This window comes from Oncorhynchus clarkii, chromosome 25, assembly GCF_045791955.1.
Source record: "Oncorhynchus clarkii lewisi isolate Uvic-CL-2024 chromosome 25, UVic_Ocla_1.0, whole genome shotgun sequence".
Lineage (NCBI taxonomy): Eukaryota > Metazoa > Chordata > Actinopteri > Salmoniformes > Salmonidae > Oncorhynchus > Oncorhynchus clarkii.
This window is the reverse complement of record NC_092171.1, coordinates 26677827-26695108: the sequence shown is the minus strand read 5'-3', so window position 1 is coordinate 26695108 and position 17282 is coordinate 26677827. Positions and strand designations below refer to the sequence as shown.

Below are 17282 nucleotides of genomic sequence, written 5' to 3'. Positions count from 1 at the left end.
TTGAACAACTAATAAAATGGCCAACAAACAATTACATTGACACCCCACCCCCCTTTGTTTTGTACACTGCTGCTACTCGCTTTTTATTATCTATGCATTGTCACTTTACCCCTACCTACATGTACAAATGACCTCTAACCTGTACCCCCGCACACTGACTCGGTACCGGTACCCCCTGTATATAGCCTCATTATTGTTATGTTATTGTGTTACTTTTTACTTTAGTTTATTTGGTAAATATTTTCTTAACTCTTCTTGAACTGAACTGTTGGTTAAGGGCTTGTAAGTAAGCATTTCACAGTAAGGTCTACACTTGTTGTATTCGACGCATGTGACAAATAAAGTTTGATGTGTGTGTTTTGTGTTCCCCCACAACTCCAGACCTCCAATTAGAGTGATTTTCCTGTGCTCCTGTGAGGGACATCAGGAGGACTGAGGAGATCAGGGAACAGTTTTCCCCACTTTCTCTGACTAGGGCTATGTCCTGATTTGCCAACCATCTGAAGTGTGCACTTGCACACTTTCTTGCATTAATTTAGCAATGGAGGAACCTGCCTCCTGACAATTCTTACACCCATCCTATGCAAGTGCACACTTCAAGTGGAGAATTCAGACATAGCCTAGCCCTCCACAACAGGCCTGCAGGACAGAGAAGAGATCAAGATAACATCGTCCCAGTCATGACTACACAGCCATATGCTCTTTTGTAAAAAATAAATAATTAGCTCTCATCTCAAATCAACATTATGATGAATCAAGAATGTAGTGATGAAATTTTAAAATGCATCATTACCCTCACAGGTCCTTCCTACTTTGTGATAATATTCCATAATGAAAATATCCATCAGACTTACTCTGCTCTTACCTTTGTTCTCATAACATGTCTGAATAGGCCCATCTGCAGATGGAGATATAAGTCAACACAAAACCATAAACCATCACAACTGATACTGATGAGTGTAGGAAGGGGTGTGTTCAGTAGGCATCAAATGTTTTGAAGCAGAGTGAAAAGGGGCGGTACTAACTGCAATTATCAAATTACAAACACGTTTGTTTTTTGATGTAAAATGTTTAATGGTCCAATAAAGAACATTAGCTACTGATTGATATTGGATTAGGATTTCAAGTATGAATATGTTAGATCAATAACAGAATCCCCCCTGTCCTTTCTGCAGGACGTGGCATGAATTTATGTTATGGTCATAAAGAGAACTGTGTAGGTCAGACTATTGAAAGACTGGACAATCTGACATTTTTCCCCACAAATATTTTCCTTAAAATTAACATATGAAATATATATTTTTGACAGACTGAAGTATCAGCTATCACACCATGTAACACCACAACCTCATTCTTTACTTTTTTCATAAAATGCAACTAACTGGATTTCTCTCAACTCCGTCACACACCAGAAAAGGCATTTCATTTTTACAATTATTGCCCAACAAGTGTTTAAAGGCCTTGTTTGTTTAATTCTAACAGATTATTTAAATATGTAATACAAATCTCCAAAATGTATTTTTGTTTTATAGCACTATGAAAATGCTACAGGACATGTTTTTCTAGATTTAGAAAACAAAACATTTAAAGCAAGCATTATACCTTAGGTCTAGCACATGAAATACTTCAATATTTTAAGCATCAGAACAGTACTTCAAATATTTTTCCAGAATATTGACCCCCCCCCCCCCCCTAAAAAAAAAGGTCAGTGAAGGAGTTGACAATCCACTGACAGAGTTGATAAGATACTCAAAACAGACATATTTTTGCCTCTAAAAATACAAGTTTAATACAAACATTTGTAAAATATGGAAAAGTATTCACATGAAAATCCCTAATAACCATTATCAGAACTATCAGCACTCTTAATGAGTTGATGTTAGACAAAAATCTGACAGTTGATGTCTTACAGTGTTGACAAATAAAACATGTCTTTATTCAAATGGTATACAAAGTAGCGATTGTTTTTCCTCAGTTGCTTTATAACTCTGAAACCGAATTAAATGTGGCAGTGGAGATTCCAATATTTGTTTAAGTCTATCAAAAGTAGAGAACTTTACAGACCATGTGTTGTCTTTTTGCACTAAACTCAGCAAAAAAATAAACGTCCTCTCACTGTCAACTGCGTTTATTTTCAGCAAACTCAACATGTGTAAATATTTGTATGAACATAACTAGATTCAACAACTGAGACATAAACTGAACAAGTTCCACAGACATGTGACTAACAGAAATTGAATAATGTGTCCCTGAACAAAGGGGGGGAGCAAAATTAAAAGTAACAATCAGTATCTGATGTGGCCACCAGCTGCATTAAGTACTGCAGTGCATCTCCTCCTCATGGACTGCACCAGATTTGCCAGTTCTTGCTGTGAGATGTTACCCCACTCTTCCACCGAGGCACCTGCAAGTTTCCAGACATTTCTGGGGGGAATGGCCCTAGCCCTCACCCTCTGATCCAACAGGTCCCGGGCGTGCTCAATGGGATTGAGATCCGGGCTCTTCTCTAGCCATGGCAGAACATTGACATTCCTGTCTTGCAGGAAATCACGCACAGAACGAGCAGTATGGCTGGTGGCATTGTCATGCTGGAGGGTCATGTCAGAATGAGCCTGCAGGAAGGGTACCACATGAGGGAGGAGGATGTCTTCCCTGTAATGCACAGCATTGAGATTGCCTGTAATGACAACAAGCTCAGTCCGATGATGCTGTGACACACCGCCCCAGACCATGACGGACCCTCCACCTCCAAATCGATCCCGCTCCAGAGTACAGGCCTCGGTGTAACGCTCATTCCCTCGACGATAAATGCAAATCTGTCCATCACCACTTGTGAGACAAACCGCGACTCGTCAGTGAAGAGCCAGCAAAGGTGGGTTTGTGCCCATAGGCGACGTTGTTGCCGGTGATGTCTGGTGAGGACCTGCCTTACTACAACAGGCCTACAAGCCCTCAGTCCAGCCTCTCTCAGCCTATTGAGGACAGTCTGAGCACTGATGGAAGGATTGTGTGTTCCTGGTGTAACTCGGGCAGTTGTTGTTGCCATCCTGTATCAGTACCGCAGGTGTGATGTTCGGATGTACAGGTCCTGTGCAGGTGGTGTTACACATGGTCTGCCACTGCGAGGATGATCAGCTGTCTGTCCTGTCTCCCTGTAGAGCTGTCTTAGGCGTCTCACAGTATGGACATTGCAATGTATTGCCCTGACCACATCTGCAGTCCGCATGCCTCCTTGCAGCATGCCTAAGGCACGTTCACGCAGATGAGCAGGGACCCTGGGCATCTTTCTTTGGGTGTTTTTCAGAGTCAGTAGAAAGGCCTCTTTGGTGTCCTAAGTTTTCATAACTGTGACCTTAATTGCCTACCGTCTGTAAGCTGTTAGTGTCTTAACGACTGTTCCACAGGTGCATGTTCATTAATTGTTTATGGTTCATTGAACAAGCATGGGAAACAGTGTTTAAACACTTCACAATGAAGATCTTTGAAGTTCTTTGGATTTTTACAAATTATCTTTGAAAGACAGGGTCCTGAAAAAGGAATGTTTATTTTTTTGCTGAGTTTAAACGTAATGAGGACATGAAGGGGTCCATGCTTATGGTATAGCTGACCCTGCTCATGTATTATTCATTGAGGATACTAGTTGACCACATTTTGGAATCACAGTTTTGAAATAAATATTATTTGAATTCAGATAGGGCTATTGCAAGAAACTACATAAGATCCTTTTTCAGTTAATAACCATTTGGAGAGTTTGAAATTGGGATCCTTTGCTCCGGTCAATGTCATTTCAAGTCATAGAGCCGACATGGAATTTAATAAGTATTTAGAAAATTCACAGAACAAATATTTTTCCTGATAACATGTTGGTAAATGTACATTTTAATCTCAAATAATGCTACAAAAAAGGTTTCCCTGCCAGACAAGGAGTGTCCTGACTTTCAAGAACCACCCAGGTACATATCCTAACTTTCTCCACCAGTGCCGGTGTTGTGCCGAAAAGCTCCCCCTTCCAGAATTCTCCTCCCCTTCGCGTGAACGTGCACACACTCAATTCTTCATTGCTGCGACTTGCTTGAAGGGGGGACTAATGCGAAGGGAGGGGGGGATTCTGGCAGGGGGGAGCTTTTCGGCACAATGAAGACTGCAGACCACAATCATTACAGCACAATTAGCAGCAATCAGACCTTGGAGGTAATGTCTAACTGAAAAGCACTCCTGTGCTGTGAGTCAGCCATGAGTATAGAGATCAAATTCATGTCGGTTTAATTTCAGCAGTATCTAATCAGCTTTCCAAAGAGCCACTTGCTTGAGGCAAGTGTGTTTGTGTGTGTGTGTGAATGACTAAATCCGAACCAGTTCATAGCTCAATGCCAGTCAACCTATTCAGTCATAGACCAATCATTCATAGACCAATGCACCGGAGACGAAGACTGGCACCCTGAGGGCATTACTTGGCCCATTTAGAAAAACTTCAAGTCACTGGGGGACCACAAAAAGAATGCATTGGCACATTGACTTGTCCTCTTAGTTTGACTTCCTACTTCTTGTCCTAAACGCCCATAGAATAATTATTCCACCATACTCACTTGCAGAGGTATTGGACAATGACAGCTTGGACAGTGTAATATTTTAAAAGCTAGAAAAATTGATATTACCCACTTAACAATATAGACAAACCTTTCCAAACCTTGCACCTGTTATCGCATTGGTCTCCAAGCTGAAATCTGTCCACAATATATATACTCTGGCTAAATACTGTCCACAACACAGCATTCTGTTTTTTTCTTTTTTCAGTATAGCCTACATGATGTTGCATTCGAAGAAGCTAAAATTGTATTCTATAATATACACAATTTAGGCTACTTCCCTCAGACAAACACTGGAAAGCCTATTGTATAATTGCAATAGCACAGCATTTAGGAATTATTTGCAAAGATGGTCATTTGAAACAATAGTCTTAAAAACCAATTAGAGCTACCAAGGCTTATATATATATATATATATATATATATATAGAAAGAGAGGCAATTTTTTTTATACATAGAATGAGTCTGTGGGGCAATGGACAAGGTTTAGAATATACAGTTGACTAAATAATGCACGTGTTACAAAATAAAGCACGTGTTTGCATTATTATAAAGATAGGATAAATAAAATAAAAATATGTTTACCTTATCTGCTCCCCTTGTAACAGGCTGGGCGCGCGCTGTCTGATGGTGAGTCCATAGGTTTCTCAGTAGCAACTCCGTCAGTGCTCTGAAGAAAGAATCGCTATTTTTTTACTAACACGAAAGTAACGCTGCTGTACCACACAAGAGTGCCACTGAGGAACGTGAGGCAGGTGGTCCCAATGTGTTTCCCTCAGCGCCACAGAACAGTTTCCCGAGAAATGTGTGGGAGGTGAGTAAAATATATATATCAAAAGCACACTTTCATGATAACAATTCTCGTTGCGCCACTGCAGGACATCTTGAACTGCATCTATGTCACTCATCGTGTGAGTGAATTCCCTGTCCTCCTCCTTCCAGTAAACTACACTCCTACTGTGTCTATTCATGCGATAAATGCTGGGACTGACACTCTAATAAGATTTTAGCAGTTGCATGGTGTGGGTAATGCCATCACGTATTACCCTGACTATTGTCACACAGTAACATAAATTGGCCTACAAAGACAGCCAGGAGAAACTACATTTTACAAAACTTTATTGAAAAAGGTTTAAATTGTTTTTGGACAAAAAAGGTCTGCATCTTCATTAAACTATGAAAACAAATCACAAACATCTGCAATATTTAAATTTCAGTATCTTTGCACGTTTGTAGGTCTGTCATAACTAGTCATTTTTTAGTAGTGTTTGGTCACGATTATCAAACTCCAATCTCTAACCTACTGTACAGTATACACAGAACCGACGTACCAGTCGGACAAAACACATGGTGATGGAACACGTATTGTGCATAGAAAAGAGAGGCAAGAAAGGAGGATACCTAGTCAGTTCCACAACTGAATGGATTCACCCGAAATGTGTCTTCCACATTTAACTCTGAATCAGAGAGGTGCCATCCATGTCATCAGCGCCCGAGGAGCAGTTGTTGTTGTTGGTTAACTGCCTTGCTCAAGGGCAGAACGGTAGATTTGTCCACCTTGCCGGCTCGGGGATTCAAACCAGCAACCTTCTGGTTACTGGCTCAACGCTCCTAACTGCTAGGCTACCTGCCTAGGCCTGTGTGTGATCCACAGCAAACAGATGATATTCCTCTTGGGAATGCCAATCATGCCAACCTTTGATCAATCTGTTTGGTATCTGAATAGACCAAGTTGAAGGAAGATTTGAGTGCCAAATATTTTCATGCTCTACTACATAATGTTTACATATCTTACAGTATATACAGTTGAAGTCGGAATTTTACATACACCTTAGCCAAATACATTTAAACTCAGTTTTTCAAAATTCCTGACATTTAATACAAGTAAAAATTCCCTGTCTTAGGTCAGTTAGGATCACCACTTTATTTTAAATATCAGAATAATAGTAGTGATTTATTTCAGCTTTATTTCTTTCATCACATTCCCAGTGGGTCAGAAGTTTACATACACTCAATTAGCATTTGGTAGCATTGCCTTTAAATTGTTTTGGGTCAAACATATTGGGTAGCCTTCCACAAGCTTCCCACAATAAGTTGGGTGAATCGTGGCCCATTCCTCCTGACAGAGCTGGTGTAACTGAGTCATGTTTGTAGGCCTCCTTGCTCGCACACGCTTTTTCTATTTTGCCCACACATTTTCTATGGGATTGTGGTCAAGGCTTTGTGATGGCCACTTCAATTCCTTGACTTTGTTGTCCTTAAGCCATTTTGCCACAACTTTGGAAGTATGCTTGGGGTCATTGTCCATTTGGAAGACCAATTTGCGACCAAGCTTTAACTTCCTGACTGACGTCTTGAGATGTTGCTTCAATATATCCACATAATTTCCCCATCTCATGATGCCATCTACTTTGTGAAGTGCACCAGTCCCTCCTGCAGCAAAGCACCCCCACATCATGATGCTGCCACCCCAGTGCTTCACGGCTGGGATGGTGTTCTTCGGCTTGCAAGCCACACCCTTTTTCCTACAAACATAACTATGGTCATTACGGCCAAACAGTTCTATTTTTGTTTCATCAGACCAGAGGACATTTCTCCAAAAAGTACAATCTTTGTCCGCATGTGCAGTTGTAACCCGTAGTCTGGCTTCTTTATGGCGGTTTTGGAGCATTGGCTTCTTCCTTGCTGAGCGGCCTTTCAGGTTATGTCGATATAGGACTCATTTTACTATGAATATAGATACTTTTGTACCCATTTCCTCCAGCATCTTCACATGGTCCTTTGCTGTTGTTCTGGGATTGAGTTGCACTTTTCGCACCAAAGTACGTTAATCACTAGGAGACCGAACACGTCTCCTTCCTGAGCGGTATGATGGCTGTGTGGTCCCATGGTGTTTATACTTGCGTACTATTGTTTGCACAGATGAACGTGGTACCCTCAGGCATTTGTAAATTGCTCCCAAGGATGAACCAGACTTGTGGAGGTCTACAATTTTTTTCTCTCTGAGGTCTTGGCTGATTTCTTTAGATTTTTCCATGATGTCAAGTAAAGAGGCACTGAGTTTGAAGATGTGGAAGTATTTCAAGGCCTACCTCCAATTGACTCAAAAACCTCTGTCCCACTGGAATTGTGATACAGTGAATTATAAATCAAATAATCTGTCTGTAAACAATTGTTGGAAAATTGCTTGTGTTATGCACAAAGTAGATGTCCTAACCGACTTGCCAAAACTATAGTTTGTTAGCAAGAAATTTGTGGAGTGGTTGAAAAATGAGTTTTAATGACTCCAACCTAAGTGTATGTACACTTCTGATTTCAACTGTACTATAATACACCTCTAATAGACAGACTAGTCGTCTACCTAATAGAGGAGTCTAATGAGATTTTTATCCACTGGCTTTTTACTAATACAGAAAACGCATCAATACATTAAGAGAATGAGAGGTTGTGCACAATTCAAAATGACACCACCCTTAGTGAACCACACACTCAACTTCACAACAAACTCATTTAGGTGAGAAGATAAAAACACAAACAAGCAGACATAGTTTTGTCATTTGAGAGGAACATAATGAATACATTGAGTCTTACTGACATTTTAGAGCTGGGTAGCGGTGTAAAAAAATATATACAAAACGTAATAATTCCAACACTATCAATAATTAAAAACTAAAAAGACAAGCCTTTAATAGCCTCTTGTTGATAATGTCACCGATTAGCTTTCTGTAATAAAAATGTATCCCGTCTTCAGACACATCTACATATTCATCCTTGTCTTGTCAATCTTTGGATTGTATTTGGAAAATAAGATGTATTTTCTGCACATACAAGACATCACACCGACAGTGTTCTATTGTATAGGGATCAGTTTTCTGGGGCATTAATGGTGGTTAGTCATGGAGAACATTTTACATATAATTTTTTAATTCTTCAACCTGACCAATGTCTCTGAAACTCTCATTCATCTTTCTTAATTTCTCTCTGTCCATCATCACCATAATGTCAATCATCTCCAAATCTCTGTCTTTCTTCATCTTAAACTCACTCAATCCTTTCCTCCAGAAATGGTCCCCTCTTGCTACAAAAAGCCCAGCTTTGTCTCTCTTCATGAGTTGGTCAGTCTGGTGTTCCCTCCCTCTATGGTATATCTGCCTGTTTCGTCCTGCCTCGCGTACACAAAAACAGATATGGGATGAATTACATGCTCCCCACAAGCCAGTTTCACTTTGAGATGAGATATACGCAAAGGCCCATAGTTTGGGTCACCCACAGACGCAACAGAAAACAGCATGTTCAAAGTGGGAGCTGACCCATTTCCAGTAATGTGTCACTGGAGGACAGACCTTACCATGCAATTACTCTGGGAGTGGTCTTTCTCTCCTTCCCCAAAATGTTAGTTTTTCAGATTCAGAATAGAACTCATTGGACAGGGCCAGACCCACTGTGCTGTGCATACAGTGCACATAGAGCAACCAGTGTTGTCCAATAGCAACAAATGTATTTTTCTTTTATTTTTTTCTCTCTAGTGCTTTTGCCTTCCTCAAAGCCTTCCTGTACATGTTAATGTAACTGCGGCACTGGCGGTCCCAAGTACCATGCCCACGTGTTGGTCATGCAAATCAAATCAACCATATGTTGCCAGCTGGGTACAGCACCCTGTGGTGTGGTGGTCTCTTTGGGGTAGAATTTCCTTTATGAAGCGTTAAAAGCAGCTAGGAAGTTTCAAATGGTCAGAAACAGAAAGGACGTGGTCCAGTACAGTGAGGACCAGCCTAGCGGTGCCAGACCAGGCATCCTGTGGTTTAGCAGGAAGAAAAGTTTTTGTACAGTACTGAGGCCTGCCACTACAATAACGGCTCCTAGACACAGCCGTACTCATACCATACAGTCTGAGGGTCGTTGTTGGGGTCTGGGGAGGCGGAGGTGCTCCTGGGGTGCTCCTCTGTGCTGCAGCTCAGCCCCCCTCCTGCTCCCCCCACCTCTGGTTTCTTCAGCAGCGGGCAGTCAGCCTGGAGCCTCGCATCCCCCTCCTGTGGCTCCTCCAGCCTCAGAGCCGGCGCTGCCCTCAACATGGCAACCTCCCCACAGTGGTTCTTCTGGCGGGTGGGCTGTCCTTGTGGCTGCAGTCCGGAGCTGGGGCTGTTGTTCCTGGGGGTGGAGCCTGGTGTTGTTCTTCCTCCGTAGCACTTGGGCTGCAGGGACAGGGAGGAGGAGTGGTGCTGGGGAGGGGCCAGGTTGAGAGGTTCCTCTTTGGGTGGAGCCAGAGACAGTCTGCGGGGGTCGATGTCCAAGGGTCCTGCTAACCTGGCAGACTGGGGGCGCTCCCTGGCCGTGGCTCCAGCCCCAGGCCTCCTGACCACCCCATCCCCACCACCTCGGCTGGGCGAGCCTCCTGCCTCCATGTCTGGCCGGTAGCTACCTGGACCATTGGAGCGCAGCAGGTCAGCGGAGGCCAGGCTGAAGGTCCGAGACAAACTGCTGCTGCCCAGACCTCCTCCATAGGGTGCAAAGGGTCCCAGGGGTAAAGGCCGCCCCCCTGTCCCTAACCCGTTGCTGGTCCGGTTGGGTAGGGTCTGTGAGTGGGACTGGGGCATGGAGGTGGATCCCTCTTGTAGCAGGACACTGGGCTTGACACACTGGCCTGGTTTGGAGGTCCTGCCTTGCCCCTCACCAGCCCGGTGGAGGTCTGTGTCTCTCTTCACAGTGGGCGTAACATAGCTGGTGGGGGTCTTGGCGCCATCTCTCAGAGGAGAGGGCCGACAAAGGGTGGATCTCTCTCTCTGTTCTAATGGGTTGAAGTAGTCCGCCACCAGATCTTCCCGACTGCCTGACAGCACCTGAGGGGAGGGAGAAGGGAGACAGAAACAGTACATAGACAGGTTCATCATGGAAATAAACCCTCATCACCCAGGGAGGGAGTCCATCCAGAGCTATAACTCTCCATGCTCAAATTCCTGGATTACTGTACAGACAACGTCAGACTGATCCAATCAGTGTTTGTTTAGATGGTGTCCGTTAAACAGCATTAAAGATTCCCCGGTCTACTGCTCGCAGGGATAACAGCCAATGAGACGATAAGAAAACTAATTTAAGAAATCCTTTGATAAACAAGGTGAAGTATTGATTTGGTCTCACCTACCTGCACCATTAAGAATACAGGGACTGAGGGGCCTCCCGGGTGGCGCAGTGTTCTAATGCACAATTGGCCCAGTGTCGTCTGGGGTTAGGGAGGGTTTGGCCGGCAGGGATATCCTTGTCTCATCGCACACTAGCGACTCCTGTGGCAGGCCGGGCGCAGTGCACGCTGACCAGGTCGCTAGGTGTTTCCTCCGACACATTGGTGCGGCTGGCTTCCGGGTTGGATGTGCGTTGTGTCAAGAAGCAGTGTGGTTTGGTTGGGTTGTGTTTCGGAGGACCTCTCGACCTTCGCCTCTCCCGAGTCCGTACGGGAGTTGCAGCGATGAGACAAGACAGTAACTACTACTAATTGGGGAGAAAAAGGGGTAAAACATAAATAAATAAAAATACAGGGACTGTGAGGTAACGCCACTGCTCAGGTATCAATCAATACAGCACTTTGGGAACAGCACTTTTGGAACAATGGGTGTTTAGGCATCAACAGGGCTCAATCAAATTTAGTTAAGCGTCTTAATTAGTTTTAGTGTTTTAAGTGGTTAGAGGGGCACAAAACAATCAGATTGGTCAATGCATTCAGAGAGATAGAAAGAGAGCAAGGCGTTAATCTCTTTCTCAAGGGGCTTTATTGGCATGGGAAATGTTTACATTGCCAAAGCAAGTGAAATAGATAAACAAAAGTGAAATAAACAATAAAAATGAACAGTAAACATTACTCACAAAAGTTTCAAAAGAATAAATAAATGTCATATTATGTCTATATACAGGGTTGTAACGATGTGCAAATACAGTACCAGTCAAACGTTTGGACACATCTACTCATTCAAGGGTTTTTCTTTATTTAAAAAAAATTCTACATTGTAGAATAATAGTGAAGACATGAAATAACACCTATGGAATCATGTAGTAACCAAAAAAGGTGTTCAACAAATACGAATATATTTTATATTTGAGATTCTTCAAAGTAGCCACCCTTTGCCTCGATGACATCTTTGCACACTCTTGGCACTCAACCAGCTTCACCTGGAATCCTTTTCCAACAGTCTTGAAGGAGTTTCCACATATGCTGAGCACTTGTTGGCTGCTTTTCCTTCACTCTGCTGTCCAACTCATCCCAAACCATCTCAATTGGGTTGAGGTTGGGTGATTGTGGAGGCCAGGTCATCTGATGCAGCACTCCATCACTCTCCTTCTTGATCAAATAGCCCTTACACAACCTGGAGGTGTGTTGGGTCATTGTCCTGTTGAAAAACAAATTAAAGTCCTACTAAGCCCAACCCAGATGGGATAGCGTAACGCTGCGGAATGCTGTGGTAGCCATGCTGGTTAAGTGTGCCTTGAATTCTAAATAAATCACAGACAGCACCATCACACCTCGTCCATGCTTCATGGTGGCAACCACACATGGAGATCATCCATTCACCTACTCTGCTTCTCACAAAGACACGGCAGTTGCAACCAAAAATCTCAAATTTGGACTCATTCGACCAAAGAAAAGATTTCCACTGGTCAAATGTCCATTGCTCGTGTTTCTTGGCCCAAACAAGTCTCTTCTTATTATTGGTATCCTTTAGTAGTGGTTTCTTTACAGCAATCCAACCATGAAGGCCTCTGAACAGTTGATGTTGAGATGTGTCTGCTACTTGAACTCTGAAGCATTTATTTGGGCTGCAATTTCTGAGGCCGGTAACGCTAATGAACTTCTCCTCTGCAGCAGAGTCCTCATGAGAGCCAGTTACATCATAGCACTTGATAGTTTCTTAAAGTGCAGTTGCAAAAACTTTCAAAGTCCTTGAAATTTTCAAGATTGACTGACCTTCATGTCTTAAAGTAATGATGGTCTGTCATTTCTCTTTGCTTAATTGAGCTGTTCTTGCATTAATATGGACTTGGTCTTTTACCAAATAGGCCCATCTTCTGTATCCCACCCCTACCTTGTCCCAACACAACTGATTGGCTCAAACACATTCAGGAAAGACATTCCACAAATGAACTTTAAACAAGGCACACCTGTTAATTGAAATGCATTCCAGTACTACCTCATGACGCTGGTTGAGAGAATGACAAGAGTGTGCAAAGCTGTCAAGGCAAAGGGTGGCTACTTTGAAGAATATCAAATATAAATATATTTTGATTTGTTTAACACTTTTTTGGTTACTACATGATTCCATATGTGTTATTTCATAGTTGTGATGTCTTCACTATTATTCTATAACGGTAGATAATAGTAAAAAAATATATATATTTTTAAACTTGAAAGAGTAGGTGTTGTCCAAACATTTGACTGGTAATGTAGTTAAAGTACAAAAGGGAAAATCAATAAATATGGGTTGTATTTCCAAAGGTGTTTGTTCTTCACTGGTTGCCCTTTACTTGTGGCAACAGGTCAAATCTTGCTGATGTAATTGCACACTGTGGTATTTCACCCAATAGATATGGGAGTTTATCAAAATTGGATTTGTTTTCAAATTCTTTGTGGGTCTGTGTAATCTGAGGGAAATGTGTGTCTAATATGGCCATGTATTTGGCAGGATGTTAGGAAGTGCAGCTCAGTTTCCGCCTCATTTTGTGGGCAGTGTGCACATATCCGGTCTCCTCTTGAGAGCCAGGTCTGCCTACTGCGGCCTTTCTCAATAGCAAGGCTATGCTCACTGAGTCTATACATAGTCAAAGATTTCCCTAATTTTGGGTCAGTCAGTGGTTAGGTATTCTGCTACTGTGTACTCTCTGTTTAGGGCCAAATAGCATTATAGTTTGTGCAGATTTTTTGTTAATTCTTTCCAATGTGTCAAGTATTTATTTATTTTTTCTCATGATTTGGTTGGGTCTAATTGTGTTGCTGTCCTGGGGCTCTGTGGGGTCTGTTTGTGTACAGAGCCCCAGGACTAGCTTGCTTAGGGGACTCTTCTCCAGGTTCAACTCTCTGTAGGTGATGGCTTTGTTACGGAAGGTTTGGAATTAGCTTCCTTTTAGGTGGTTATAGAATTTAATGGTTATTTTCTGGATTTTGATCATTAGCGGGTATTGGTCCAACTCTGCTCTGCATACATTATTTGGTGTTTTACGTTGTACACAGAGGATATTTTTGCAGAATTCTGCATGCAGTCTTAATTTGGTGTTTGTCCCAATTAGTGAATTCTTGGTTGGTGAGCGAACACCAGACCTCACAACCATAACGGGCATTGGGTTCCATAACTGATTCAAGTATTTTTAGCCAGATCCTAATTGGTATGTCAAATTTTATGTTTCTTTTGATGGCATAGAAGTATTGTTTTAGTGATTCACCATAGTGAAAGCGTAGGCTCAGGTTCAGGGTCTCTATGTCTTTGGTTGGATAAGTTTCTCAATTTCTTTTAGGGTTTTGCATACGTCACAAACCATTTGACATTGTTCATTTTCTTAGGTTGTCCTGCTTGACATTTTTTGATTTAATAGGGAAGCTGAGAGATCAAACATACTGTTTAGGCTTTCTACTGTTCTAAGTTTACACCTTCACTATTACAGTAAAACATTTTGTCCAGGAAGTTGTCTAAAAGGGATTGAATGTGTTGTTGCCTGATTGTTTTTCGGTATGTTTCCACACTACTTTCCTTCCATCTATACCATTTAATATATTCAGTTCCTATGGCTTTGATGAGTTATTGCTCTGTTCCAGTAGACTGTGATTTTGCTGTGATCTGATAGAGGTGTCAGAGTGTAAAGGGCTGACTGAACACAGTCTCTGGGTTGAGCTCAGTGATAAAGTAGTCTACGGTACTACTGCCAAGAGATGAGCTATAGGTGTACCTACCGTAGTAAGGGAATACCCCCCTGAATTGTACAAAAATGAATGGCAAGATATTGGCATTGGACAAACCATGTACACGATGTCCAATACCACCCAAAGCGGCGTTGATTCGTGCAAAGTATATGGCAAATGCCATATGGCAATTGCCAATTGTAACACCTCAAAAATCCAACAGGGGGCGAGTGCGCTCCACCGGGGTTTTTCATATTGGAAATGCAACCCAAGTCAACATCCAAAAGAAAATTTTTGAAAATAGGATATTTTTTTCAAAAACTTTTCACCCCTTAAAAAAGTGCTTTCTGGGCCTTTTTTCGAAATTCTTTTGATTTTTTTGTCAATTACACATGTGTAAGAGCTGTATGAATATACTTTAGTCATATTTTATTATCATTTTTTTTTTATTTTTACTTGTGCATAAGGCATATGTTTTCTCCATTTGGAATATGATTTCATAGGAAGTCAAAAGTCAAAAGTCAAAAATGTCAAAATTTTATAAAAAACTTCACACACCCTTAAAAAAGTGCTTTCTGGACCGTTTTTCAAAATTCTTTCGAATTTTGTGTCAATTACACACGTATAAGAACTGTATCAACATACTTAATTCGTATTTTATTATCATAATTTTTTATTTTTTTTTACTTGTGCATAAGGCATATGTTTTGTCCATTTGCAATATGATTTAATAGGATGTCAAAAGTCGAAAATTTGATTTTTTTTTTAAACTTTAAAAACTAAAAAAAGTGCTTTCTGGACCGTTTTTCGAAATTGTTTCGATTTTAAGACAATTAATCATGTGTAAGAAGTGTATGAATATACTTTTGTAAAATGTTATTATCATAATTTTATTTTTTTTACTTGTGCATAAGGAATATGATTTGTCCATTTTGTTACGGATACAGGTATCCTGTGTCTGTGTGTATCCTGTGTCTGTGTGTATCCTGTGTGTGTTTCTTTTCTCTCCTTCTCCCCTCACAGGTGAAAATCATCACTCCCCAATCAGTCAACAATCAACCCATCAATCAGAAGACACACCTCCTCCTGTTTCCTACCCTATCACAGTTCCTTCCCCATGGTTTAAAAACCCCATCATTTGTTTGTTCAGGAGAGCTCAATCTTTGTAATGCCATGTTGGTAGATAGCTGTTCTTTGTAGATTTCAGGAGAGCTCAATCTTTGTAATGCCATGTTGGTAGATAGCTGTTCTTTGTAGATTTCAGGAGAGCTCAATCTTTGTAATGCCATGTTGGTAGATAGCTGTTCTTTGTAGATTTCAGGAGAGCTCAATCTTTGTAATGACATGTTGGTAGATCTCTGCTCTTGATAGATTTCAGTAGCACAATCTCTTTGTAAATGCCATGTATGTAGATCTCGCTCTTTGTGTAATAATTAACCTCTTCTTTTGTTTGAGCACCTCCAAATCACTTTGTCATCTCCTGTGAGTATTGTTTTTGTTTATGGTGTTTGCTGGTGGGAAAAAGGGGAAACCAAGACAAGTCGCCCATGGGCATACACTACCCGTAGGTAAACTTTGTTAAAACACACTAGTTAGAACTGGGCGGACCACCCACTGTATTTTTGGTTAGTTAGTTAGCTGTTGTTGAAATAGGCTAGCCTAGCTTAGGGGTGTTTTTGCATAGTTGTTTCTTTCCTTGGGTCCAGCTCAGCCCCTTTTCCTGCTCCCCCCCCCCCCCATTACCGTGTGTTTATAATAAACCCTGAGTTTGACGGTATTATTTCGGTTGTCGTGGTTATTTCGTTCACTTTTACTTTGTCACTATTATAATTTACATGAGTTATGTTAAGGGTCTCACTACCATCCCCCCCCTAGACTGTCGGGCCAAAAGGGATTCGTAACATAAGTGGGGCCTCATCCGGGATCTGTCTTTACTGACACCCATGCCGCTCATGTGGATTGTTGTAGTGGTATAGTTCAGTGTTGAGCGTCATAGCTGAAGTAGCATTAGTGTTTGCTATTTTCGTTGGCTCTTGTGAAGTAGTGTAAGATGGCTACTTTTGATTTGAAGTCCTTTTTGGATAATCCTTCGTGGGAGGTTTTTGATAAATGTCGTAGAGTTGAATTAATGACCTTGGCTGACCATTACTCAATATCGATTCCGCAGAGTGTAGTTAAGGCGGAGGTTAAACAGCTAGTGTTAAATGTATTGTTGGAAGAGCAGGTGCTTGTGTTACCGCTGCCTGAGTCTACTAACCCTGTAGGGGATGTAACTGCTCCTATAAGCCCATTGGTATCTGATAATGAGGGTGAGGCTAAAACACCAGCCACATTGTCCCATTTTGAACCACTCTCCCCACTGTCAAACGGTGATGCCAGGAGGGATGTCCGTTTAGCACAGTTACAACTAGAGGTGGAAGAGAGAGCCCAAATGAGGCAGAAAGAGAACAGCGGCATTTAGATTTGGAGATGGGTAAAATTGAGGCAGAAAAAGAACGAGAACAACGGCAGATGATGTGTAAAATTGAGGCAGAAAGAGAACAGCGGCAGATGACGTTTAAAATGCGCCAGATGGAACTGGAGGCAGAGACAGCGAGGCTAGCCTTCGTTCCTACTGTGCCTGTTTGTGAGCCGTCCTCACCTGCTGTGTCCTCAAACACGTTTGACATTAGTAGGCAGATAGCCTTAGTACCTTTGTTCAGAGAGTCGGAGGTTGACTCCTATTTTTGTGTATTTGAGCGTATAGCCGTAGCATTGAAGTGGCCTGAAGAGGTATGGTGCCTATTACTTCAGTGTAAATTAACTGGTAAAGCCCAAGAGGT

The 17282-nt window shown here is 41.9% G+C and overlaps 1 protein-coding gene across 1 annotated transcript in view; it reads right to left on the bottom strand.

Moving 5' to 3' along the window:
- Nucleotides 1-8292: 8292 nt before the first annotated feature.
- The window catches only part of LOC139383533 (protein Daple-like), a 107940-nt gene continuing 98950 nt past the window's right edge, over nucleotides 8293-17282 (bottom strand). Inside the window, 1 exon segment of the mRNA XM_071128103.1 lies at nucleotides 8293-10423. Within this exon segment, the coding sequence (XP_070984204.1) occupies nucleotides 9446-10423 (978 nt within the window). The 3' untranslated portion in view covers nucleotides 8293-9445.